General features: G+C 38.2%; 1 protein-coding gene across 1 annotated transcript in view; it reads right to left on the bottom strand.

Annotated features, from left to right (window-relative positions):
• Window positions 1–12,551, bottom strand: part of SATB2 (SATB homeobox 2) — a gene marked incomplete at its 5' end in the record, with an annotated part of 125,420 nt that overhangs the window by 67,824 nt on the left and 45,045 nt on the right. The window contains one exon of the mRNA XM_059727222.1: window positions 1,519–1,991. Within this exon, the coding sequence (XP_059583205.1) occupies window positions 1,519–1,991 (473 nt within the window). The remainder of the gene's footprint in view (window positions 1–1,518; window positions 1,992–12,551) is intronic.

The following is a 12,551-nucleotide window of genomic DNA, read 5'->3' as shown; positions in this document are numbered from 1 at the left end:
GCTTTTTTCTACACTATTAAAATATGGCAGCTATTTATGCACTATAGTAAATTAACAATTATATGAGATCCTTTTTATTTTGGGGATCCATTTTTGGTTTACAGCAGGCTTGGGTACTACCAATTCAACCATAACAATCTTGCTAAAATATAGATCTCGTAGTCAATGATAGTAGTATAACTCACAAAGGCAATATTACTGTTGACCTCTTGCTCAAGTTCAAAATATGTCATTCTGTCAATACCATCTACCTTGATTATACTGGGCTTTATAAACAACAGGTTATGATCCCAGAGGGATGAAAAGCTTTTCCAAATTAAAAGCAGCATTTTAAAAAGGAAATACTCATACATTCCTATGTAGTTTTCATTTGATACCCTCAAGGCTAACCCCAGAACTCAAACTCAAGTTGATTAAAGATGAATGTTTTTCTTGGTGTAGCCATCTGATGAATTTAATGGCATAAGGAAAGTAATAAAAATGTGGTCCCTATTTTAATTAGTTCCATGATAATATGGCATTTCCAAAATGGCAATGCCAAAAAATCATTAATTCAGGAGAACAGACACAGGTACTGTGCAGTCAGTGGAACAGACCTCCAGGAGGTGCTGGGGTGAGCAACACGCACACGGTCCTCATTTTGTCTTGTTTATAAAAACTCTGGTTCAGTGGCTGAAACTTGTACTCCAATTTTAAATACATCTCGGGATCCCAAACTACAAGGCTCTCAGCATATATAATGTCTCCTCCTGTCAGTTCAACAGAGGCAGCTGTGGAAAAGGAGTTCAGGAAAGAAATAAGAAACCTTATGCCTACCTGTTTCCAAACTAAACTGGGTCATCATTCCAGCCTCCCTGTTGGAAAGTATTGCTGACCCCTGTGTTAGGAGGTACAAAACTTGCCTTTTTCAGTTTGTTCTCTTTTCTGAACCTGAGTTAGTTGAGGATTAATCTAGACCCCATAATTTTCTGAAATCATCTATGAAGTGAGCTGGCTACAAACAGCATCAAGGTAGCAAGATAAAAGCTGAGGATTAGTTCCATTCCCTGCTATCTTAATAATTTTCACTTTCACCCTCTCATACCTCCACATAAACTACAGGCAGAGAAGTAGCATAGGTGTTGCTATGCTGGCTTTCCACTTGTGTTGGCAGGGAATCCCATGCTTGGCTAAACTAGTTTATCGTATCCAGAATCTACCAAGTGGTAAAATGACAAAGGATTACAACCCAAAACTTGTTTTAGTACTAAGTGGCATCTTAGTGGCAGTGAAAAGTTTGGGTTTGAGTTATACAGCTGCAACCTACAATGTATTTTAATAGCACCCAGAAGTGAACATCTGATCTAAGCCGTTAATTTTGAAAGATTTATAACAATAATGACAATGAGATGTGATAAGAAAACAGGAAGCTGCTATTTCCCCAGTGTCTCTTTTTCATGAACTACAACCATCATAATCTTGTAAAGTTATGACCTTTTCTCCCAACTCTTCTTTTTTTAAAAGAATAAAGATCAATACCTGGGTACGGTTGAATGCCACTCTTGCAAAGACAGCTTGGGATACGCTGGCTCTCTTCAACTCATCTCTGACTTGCTGGTAAATATCTGGAGAGACTTCCACGGATGAATTCGTTGGCTCTGGTTTGATAGCTCTAGGGATGGGTGGGTGATTCAAGAATTGTTGGTTGATAGCTTGTGGGTGCTGGTGAGCCAATAGTCGGCTTACGGCAATCTGCTGGTTTATCAGGTGGGCCATAGCTATCTGCTGCCTTACGAGTTGTGGACTGAGCTGAGGAGACAGGAGACCAGGGCTCATGATAGGCTGCAATGTTGGCACTTGGTTTCGAATTGGAGTACTGTGATGAATTTGGCCATGTGGAGACTGTCCATTAGTTTTTCCCAAAGGTGTCAGTTGGTTGATATTTGGTAAGTGCATAGGACGTTGACCCAGAACACAATAGTCTGAAAGGTTTTCTCTTTCCACTCTTTCCACTGTTAAAAGATAAAACAATTCACTATCAATACTGATCTGCACTTAAAGAGGATTGTTACCTTAACTGTTGTTACAACTGACTGTATATTCAGTTCTTATTACTAAGTCAGTTAAGGCTGAAGTTCTCGTCCTAGGCAGCAAAATTAACTTTTTCCTCTAAAGTAAGCTTTACTTGCAGTAACGTAAGGTTCCCATGAAACACACATACAAAAATCACCATAAAAAAAAGCAGCCACAATCATTAAAATTCTTTTGGATTTTCAAAGTTCTGTCCACCTGTTAGTGTCCCTATCAAACAAGCAGCAACTCTCCTTTTATAAAATATGACTTTCAGTTATTAAGAATTCAAGGATTCAGTCTCTTACCATACAACTGTTAGGGTTAAGGGTTTACAGGCCAAGCCCTATGAGGAGAGACTGAGGGACCTGGACCTCTTCAGCCTCCGCAAGAGAAGGCTGAGAGGTGATCTTGTGGCTGCCTACAAATTCATTAGGGGGGCGCAGCAAGGGATCGGAGATGCTCTGTTCACCAGGGTGTCTCTTGGGGTAACAAGGAACAATGGCCACAGACTGACAGAGAGCAGATTTAGGCTGGATATCAGGAAAAACTTTTTCATGGTAAGGGTGGCCAAAATTTGGAATGGGCTTCCAAGGGGGATGGTGCTCTCCCCTACCTTGGGGGTCTTTAAGAGAAGGCTAGATAGGCATCTGCCTGGGGTCATCTGACCCCAGCACTCTTTCCTGCCCAGGGCAGGGGGTCAGATTCGATGATCTGTTGAGGTCCCTTCTGACCCTAGCATCTATGAATCTATGAAACTCTGGCTTCAAGTTAAAGTCTTGTACCTGGCACAGATAAAATTAAAGTGATGGCATTAGTTCACCTAGAGTCCCCATGTTGGAGTGAAACCCATTGTTCCATGCATATCCTACCCATATCCATTCCTAATTCTGCAAAGTGCAGAGTGAGAACTCTTGCCTGAACCAACAAAAAGAATGAAGTACATGTTCACCTTTAAAATACGAATAGTCACTTTCACTTCAGTGGGACTACTCCAGTATTTAACATTAAATAGGTACATAAGTTTTTCTGCTGCATCAGGCCAGAATGTTCATCATCTTGCAGGACTGAAGCCTTCATTTAGCTCAAAATATGAAGACACATACTGTAAGTTTGTAGAGGCCTGATGCCCACCCCCGGGGAGGGCCAAGGTGACTGTTACTGCAATAGCACTAGACATCCTGGAAAAATAATAAACTCATTCCATTTTATTCAACATGGATCATAACAGAGACAAAAAGCAGGTTGTTTAAGAGAGCCATTATTTTCAGCTCAGTTTTTAAAAGTTCAACTTTCCCAGAAGCTCTAACTTGTATAAAACCTTTACCTTATGCAGAAAAAGCTTGTTATTTGAAACCAACTTCAAATGTTGAGTAAAAACAGCTTGACAAAGCCATCACTCTGGCCTCTAATTAGTAGGGAGACTGCAAGGGTCTGATTCTGATCTTACTCAGTTTAACTGCTTTGACTTCAGGAAAGTTATTCTGAATTCTCACTGTATAAAGTAAAACTATACTCTTGTCCAAATACTTTTTACCTATGTACAATTTTGACATCCTTCCAAATGAATTCAGAAATAGGTACCTCTAATATGGTCAGCAGCATGAGCCCCCAGTGCCAAGACATCAATTTTAATTTCAGACTAAGTCCATTAAAAAAGATTTGAGAATTAGTTGCTTTAAAAAAAATAATAATAAAAGAGACAGAAAATGAAACTTCTACAGGAATACCTATTTATGTAATCATAAAGTCCGAAAGATAGAGATGAAGAACAGAGGCAGCTTCTTCTAATTCTTTGGAGATATTAAATAGTTTTACTGTTTCTATCCCAGAGACAAAGGATGAGATTTTTTTAAAAAGGCTTAAATGACTTAGGAGCACAAATCCCAACGAAAACCAATGGAACCGGTTTTCTTAAAAATTAACTTTTAAAACATCCCACCCAAGGCCTTTTAATGAATATCCAAAGGCTTATCATGGGGTGTCACAAGTCTCCAAGGAAAGACACATTGTTTGTTTTATATAGAGAAAAGTATGAAGAATAGGATTTTAGTATAACATCCTGCATCTTCATGGAAAAAATACCACTACCTATTGATGGCAATATAACTTCACACTCATCAAAACACTATGACTGTAGGAAAAAGGATGCACTAAATATTTGTATAATTTAACAAAATAAGTTCCCAGTTCATTAACATGACTTCAAAGTATCACACTACAAATAAATTAATATATTATTAATGTTATATTGCACCTTTTGAATATCTTTCATCCACAATATCCCAGGAGCTCTTTGTTAAAAAGGAGATAAAAGTTATGAAAGATATAAAATACTGGTTTTGAAGGACTATCCTTCAAAATCAGTATTTGATGAAGAAATGAAGTTTAAATAAAGCTATTCCTTACCTCTGATTATCTAATCAGGATCATAGCACATGCTGATTAAAAGCGTTTCAGGACCCAGTACTATGCAGCTAGAAAATTACTGATTCATCATAGGATAGATTTCTGCAAGAAGAGGTGGGATTCCTCTAATGCCAGTCACAATTAATATTGTGACTTGTATAATATTTCATGCTTGCAAAATATTTTAAAACTTTTTAAAATTTTATCTTATGTAAGGCTTTGAAGCTTTATACAGTTAGCATTCAGGTTGCTGGCATACTGGGGATCTTGCTTGTGCCTCTCAGTAAAATATAGGTTATTGGTTATAGAAAAATCATCACTCCTTTCACTCCTACAGCTCATCACTCACATGCTGCTTACACAATATATGTTCTGGACAGATGCATAAAATTTCAGGCTCTAGACTTGTCAACTCAGAATTTCTAAGACTACCAAATATGACATCTTCATGAAACCAGATTATCATTCTTGTGGGAATTTTTGTTTTAAAAGTAAGAAATGTATGTTTGTGCATGCATGCCATTCTGTCAATGAAAAACCAGAACTGAAAATCCCACCTTTTTGTAAAATACTATTTAGAAAATAACGTTACTGAACAAATGTCAATAATTTTAGTGAAATGCTTTGAATCTGCAGTTTTTCCAGCAAAAATTCAGGAAATTTTAGCCAATATGAGAATTCTTTGTGAAATCGTTCATTTTCAGTAAGACTCCACTTTTCATCAGAAATACATTTCTATGAAACAAAATAAACCTGACGTCCTCCACTTAACACACAAAAAATATTAAAAAAATAAAAGCTTCTATCAATGGAACAGAAACTGTCAACACTTATTCATGTGACTAGTCCCAATGAAGTCAATAGGACTAATGGATGAGAACAATTCACATCAGTGCTGCATGCTCAGCTCTTATAATACCAATTCTTTGGCATTAAGACAGATACAGAATGAATGTATAGAATGAACTATGTGGGCAACCTTAAGATAGACATATGTAAATACACTATTTACAAAATAATTTTGAAATTATTGCAAATGAGCAACAGCCATTTGTCAATTGTGAATTAATCTGCCACAAATTAAAAGGAAAAAAAAATGGCCTGTAATAACCAAACTTCTGCAGAAATTCTGCTAAAAGAAAATAAACCGAAGGCCACATGCAGTTTCATTGATACTGTGGTAAATCTGGTGCCATTCCATAGTTATCAATGAGGTGTTTTCACCAGCTGAATTTGTTAAATTTGTAAGAACATTAAAAAAAATCCACCATAAAGATAGCCAAATGTTTTTGAAAATTTAGTAAAAAAAAAATATATATTTTTAAAATTGTTTTCAGTGTTTCTGTTTCTACCCAGACTGTGTTGATGGCAAGCAATTTTTATAGGGACTTGTAAGATGAAAATACTGCCAGGCAGTTAACCTGCACAATGCTATCTGGTATTATAATAGTATAAGAATATTATTCTACTTGGAGCCTAAGTTGTATTTCTTTTTATCAGCTTTAGTGTCCTCTTCAGTAACACATGCATCCCCCCATGAACAAACCAGATTTAGCCATGCCAATAATAAAGTCAGCATGAACTATTATACTCCATGGAAAAATTTACATTATCCAAATCTCAGCCTCCTTCTCACCTATGGGTAGTATTGTTAAAAGCTGATTTCAGTAGGGATCCCTGCAGGACTGTGAAGTCAATGCGATGGCACTAAAATGGTAGAATCATATTACTCTGCTTCAACCACACCTTCTAACTGCAGTGTATACATAGACATTAATATTAACCTTCCCCCCTTTTCTCTCCACCACATCATATTGCCTAACTATTTAAATGCATAGGCACATCATATCAGCTATTAACTCATTACCCCAGAGTCCTTGTAAATAAAAATATGATGCCTTTTGACCCACATGTACCCTTCCCAATTTATTATGGCAGTTAGGCAGATTAAATGCGTCTCAGGACAAAGAGCTGCTGAAGACTGGATAATAGCTACAATGCCAGAGCTCAGGTGTCTCACATAGCACTTTGGGAACGTCTCCCTCCTTCATTTACTGCAGGCTGAAAAACTTCACCAAATTCCAAAAGACAACCAATCAGGACTCATAGTAGAGATGACATCTTTTACTAGACCAACAAGATCTTTGCAAAAAAAAAAAAAAAAAAAAAATTATTTAATTGCAAGCTTTTGGGCACAAACACCCTACATCAGGCACTGGAGAAAAGATTATAAAAGTTTTCCTGGGAACTTTTATGATCTTTTCTCCAGTGCCTAATGAAGGGTGTTTGTGCCCAAAAGCTTGCAATTAAAGAATTTTTTTTGCAAAAATCTTGTTGGTCTAATAAAAGATATCATCTCTACTACAAGTCCTGATTGCCTTTTCCTCTAGACCAATGCAGCTACAACCCAGATACCAAAAGACAACCAGGAACTAGTATGACCCCCCTCAATAGGAGTAACAAATTGTTGTTTTTCTATGTTCCTCTGCCCCATTAATGATTTCTGTGCGTGTCAAACGTTACATTTAGCAAGGAAGCATCCTGAATATATACAGAGAAATTTCCTTGTGCAGTCAAACAGCTCATGCAGCTCACTGGAACAGCCTGAGGTGGTCTGTGCAAAAACCTTTTCTTTCATGTGAAAAAAGCTAAATAGATAAAGTGACCCACCCCAAGAAAGCTTACATCCATTCAGCTTTCTCATTTGTTCAGTTAACAGGAAAAAAAAATCAGCCTATGGTGCATCTGAACGACACTGAATGGAAATGAATCGATTGACAGGCCTAGAAATCGAATTCCTCAGGTTATCCACAGAATGGGTACATCACAGGCAGCAATGGGACAGACTTAACATGTTTCCCCACTGACACACTCCAGTGCTGACATGGAGGCACCTCCTTTAGGCTAGGGACAGACATTATACATAAACTGGTTTAAATGATCAGAAACTGGTTTAAATCTGTAACAGAACAGATGTTCAGTGCACATAAACTGGTTTGAGAATAGCTGAAACTGATTTGAGATACTACATTCACCCATGTTTATAAGACTTAACTGATTTGACTCAAACCAGTTTGTGCAATGTCGGTCCCAGACTCCTTGCTGGTTTAAATTAAATCAGACTCCCCCGGCATGCTCTCTGGGCTGGCTGGAGCTCTCTGCTCCACAGCGGGGCTGGCCCCGCCCCTCTGCTCCCTGGCTGCAGCTTCGACAGCCTCTACAGGCATCTGCCTGGCTTCTGTTCCCTGCCACACACACACACACACACACACACACACACTCTCTCTCTCTCTCTCTCTCTGCTAAGTAGGCATTCCCCTGTCCTTCACAGACACCTCTCAGTGTTAGGTAGCAGACCACATGCTGGCTACCTCCAGGCTCTGGTACATGGGACAAAGGCAGAATCAACAGAGAACTGGTAATGTCCCTCTGTTTTCTTAATGGGGTGATAAACACTGAGTTAACAGGGAATCTTTATCACCTCTGGGCTGTTCAGGAGGGGGAAACCCTCCCTTATCACAGCATCCTACCAGGGCCTGGCCACGCCCCCCCGCTCAGCTTTGTGCAATGAATGGGAGGGCTGCTCTAGTGCCCCCTGGCTTCTAGCCTGAGCCACTGCAGGCATGTGCCTGCCTTTCTGGGATGTCTGTCTGGTTACAAAACTGATTTAGCCTACCCAGATTAAACTAATTTGCAAAGATTGAATCAATTCAGGCTCAGGCTTTTTGAATGTCTGTCCCTAGCCTTAAGGGTCAAATGGTAAATCGGCTTCTATGCCCCATTCAATCATTTGCCTTTCCTCTGCACTGTGCGATAAACTCTGACAGAAGCTGCTAGCAGGTGGCAACTGTTATGGAGCAACAGAAGTTGAAAAAGAATAAATAGTAATAGGTTATTACCAGGCAGAACAAACTGCTTTATTTCAACTGTGATTTGAAGTCACCATAAGATGTTCTTGTTTTCCAGTGCAACAGGTTCAGGGGGCTGGTGCTTATTTCTTCATAGTATTTAAAATTGGAGTCAATATGATGATCATAAAAGCAAAGATTGTAGCACTGGTAAGAATTACATATAGCCAGCACAGGCAGGAAAAGAGCTCCAAATGCAGCTCTGATAGATAGGGTACCTCATTTCTGCCCTACACAATCCCTAAGCCAGAAAGCTCAATCGTGCAAGTCATCAAATGCTTTTAGACACCATCAAGCACAGAATTGGCCTTTGAACCCACAAGTTCCCTTTTGGAAAGAGAATGTATTAAGCCACAGCCCTATACTGTCTTGAAGAAACAAGTGCTGGTGTGGTATGCTCCAGAGGGTACCCTATTACCTACTCCACATAATTATGAGCCATCACATTGTAAATAACAGAACCACTCTAGAGCACAGGAGGTGCTTTTAAAGTGGTAATGTTATATCTTTTTATCTATAATTATTATAATTACTTATTTCTTTTAATCACAACCCACTTAACCACTTCAGTGCAGGGGGGCTGGTTTGAGGAGTCATTTTCATTCAATGTCTAATCTTTATGTTTACCAAGGCCCTTCATTGACTCCATGTACTGTCTGCTCTCTGGCTCAGCTATTTGTTCTTGCAAAACTAAGTCAGGAGCAGAAAAAAAAGTGGATTACAGGAACAGCCACCTCAATAAGAAACTTTCATTTTTAAACCCTCTCTGCCTCCACCCCCACAATGTGTAAATGGCCTACAACAGTTACATAGCAAATACATAATAATTTGCTTTTGCATGATAGTGGTCAAGGCAGGGAGAGGACTTTCTGTACCTTAGCTAATGGAAAACAGACAGGAAACACCTTTGTCTATTCTTAGTTATGTCATGTTTAGTTTCCCCATGCATGCTCATTTTACTGTTTATATATTCAACTGTATCAGTAGTTCTCAACCTTATTAGACACAAGGTACCCCTCAAAAGTGCCATCTCTTTGTGTTAATTTGTTTTTTGACTACAGAAAAATAATAGAGCACTTCTTCTATTGCAAAGAACTCAGGAAGCCATAACAGATCAAAAAGCTTTTGACACTATGGATTCCTATTTAAAATCTCTTGCTGCCTATACACATGCTTGGGGGTGGGGGAAGCTATTTTAATTAGAGTAGTTCCCAGACAACCGTTCTAATTAAAACAGTTCACCTTCACATGTATTAAGCCCCTGTGCTTTTGAAAATGGCTGCAGGACACTATCTAAAAGCTCATTTGATGAGGTTTAGATAAAGTGCCCCCACATTCATTTTAAAATGCATGGGGGCTTAATATACATGCTGGTGAGGTGATACTGAAGTGTTCTAATTAAAACACAGAACAGACTTGATTAAATGAGTCTGCTCCAACACACTCTAATTAGAACACAATCAAACGCATCTATAGGCAGCCACTGGGTTTATCTTGTGAATTATGTTTAAAAAGCTAACAAACACTAACATTGCATGGCATCCAGCATCACCCTTGAAAAGATCTCAAGGCACTGAAATGTGTCATGGCATCCTGGCTGAGAATCATTGAGCTAGGTCATTAATAAAACTAGACCCTGTGTAAGGCCAAAAGTGCAGTAGGCACAAAAACCAAATATCCTTGACTTGCCTATTGCTGCCAAGCATATTTACAGTATTTGTTTCTGAGAAGGGATAAGCACAAGTATGAAAAGCTGAGATTCAATCTTCTCTCCATCCCATAAAGGACATGATTCAAGGGGAGTCAAAGGTCCCTGTGGATTTCACAGTGAAGTAAATCAAAAAATAAGAATAAAATTTTGTAAAGCTGAAATCTTCACAGACATGCAAATATCCTTTACAATAAAATTTAATTTAAGGCAGTTTTAATTCTCACCACATAGCTTAACAGGCATGCAGACCTTTGCTCAGAGGCTCCTGTAACACTACACATTAGGTAGATGGTATCTCAATGAAACACGCACGTTATAAGACTGTGGTCTTAATATCAGGGACAGCAGGAAAAATGTAGGTGTGAAAAGAAGCAGACAATTTTCTGCTATCTAGAATTCTAGCTGTATCCTGCCAATTATGCAAATTTATAAAAAGATGCTACCTTTTACACTGTAAACATACAGATGTCCAATGAAAACCAATGCTCTCCTGTTCTGTCAAAGCAGCATAATAGAAGATGATCCACAGCCTAACAGCATTCTAGGTGTGAATTCATCCCTTAATGAGCTGCAACCTTTAAAACCTTCATGGGCCTTCTAAATGCTAACTATAACAAATCAGGCAGAAGGCTGGGCACTGTACCTCCCTACATAAAGACAGAGGCAGGTCCTTTCTATCTTTCCTTTTTCTCAAAAGACTAAATTTGGGGGAAAAAATCCCTACTATGGGATTTTATACAAAGACAAATTTGCAAAATCAAGCAGATGAAAAATTAAGACTCTCAGAGTAGGGGGGAGAGCCAACTGAAAGGCTATGCTCTTACTTTAGTCCATATCAACAACTGAACACACAACTAAATATGCATAAGTAGTCTAAATATTTAAACCTTGCCCACCAAATAAAGAATTCGAAAGTCCAATGAAAAAAACAGCAAAGAGCATGTTTTTAAAAGCAAGTGTTGGGTGGGCAATATCTTCATGTGAAGATTTCATAAGCTTTTGACTTGCTTCAAATATAAAATTCAGAATAAATTTTGAGAGAAAGTCATAAAATACTACCCTGAATTAGAGTGGACTTTTGCAGCCTGAGAGTAAGAAAGCTGGAAGCCAGTTCAGATGCTGCTGTTTCTAAATACTCTACTACCGTGATGTCAGTTAGATCCATGATGATCAGAAAATAGATTCCATCAGTCTGTCTCAGAAAGTAAACATGCTTTCAAAGAATAAGAGAGCCCGCAACAACAAATTAGAAATATCAGAAAATCAAGAACAGCCAAAAATATCAGACTAAACAGACTCTCAGTTTAAGGGAGATATATGATCCCTCTCCTGTAACAGCTAAGTCCTGAACTATCAAAATCAAAAATAATTGGGCACTATTCATTTATGCCAGGAGGCTCATCTCCTCACAAAAGACTGCCAGAGCCAAGGTCTCTGAACTTATGCCAAAAAGAAGCACTATTTGGATTGTCACTAATCTTAGAAGTAAAGAACCTTATTACCAACAGACAAAGACTTCTTGGTTTCTTGTTTGCCTATTATTTGTTGATGGTCTTTTCCCTTAAATCCAAGTTAAGTTTTCAGGCAAAGAAAAAAATATGCGTGTTCATTAAAAAGACAATAAATAATGAAAATGTTGATGTGATGATGATCTTTTTCAATAAAACTAAAAGCAGGTAGACACTTGGGAAGGGAATACATCTTTTTAAAAAACCAAGAGTAGCTGAGAAACTGCTAGCAAAAGTTTACCTAAAGTGATCCAAATTCAAAATACTGGACAATGAATGAATCATTTCTGTGCATTTCATTCAGTGAAAATTCTTTATATACAGTTATTTTAAAAAGTAGTACTAATTTTCACAAAGGAAGAACCAACGTGAATCTATAAAACATTGTAAAAAATTATGCACAAAACAAAACTGGGAACATAAACAAAATTACTTCTGCTATATCTACAGGAACTGTCTCCGGATAGATACAGAACTAAACTTCATCTAAGGAGACTTGGGTTTTCCTCTCAATTCTGTCACTTGGCTGGTAAGTGATGAAGGGCAAGCCACTTTACCACCTTGGGCCTTGGTTTCTGCATCTGTAAAATGGGGATAATGCTTGCCCTTCAGAGGGTTGGAACAATTATTATACAATCTACATCTAGAGGTGGGGCAGAGCATTTATGTTCGACTCTGATACACACAAAACACAGCAATGGGTGGCAGAAGATCACAACACTTTTGGATCACAGACTGAATTTTGTATTTTTTGTGCTAAAAGTATTAAACTAATTATTCAGAATTTCAAAGGTGCTATGCACCCACATCTTCCATGACCTTGCTCTCATTTATACTTTCCTAGGTAGGTAAAATGGTCCATAAGTGGCACTTGAACTTGTATTGAGACTCCTTTTCTGCCACCCATTGCTGTGTTTTGTGTGCATCAGAGTCGAACATAAATGCTCTACCCCACCTCTAGATGTA

The sequence above is a fragment of the Alligator mississippiensis genome, chromosome 4 (genome assembly GCF_030867095.1).
Source record: "Alligator mississippiensis isolate rAllMis1 chromosome 4, rAllMis1, whole genome shotgun sequence".
NCBI lineage: Eukaryota > Metazoa > Chordata > Crocodylia > Alligatoridae > Alligator > Alligator mississippiensis.
This window is presented reverse-complemented; position numbering and strand designations above follow the sequence as displayed.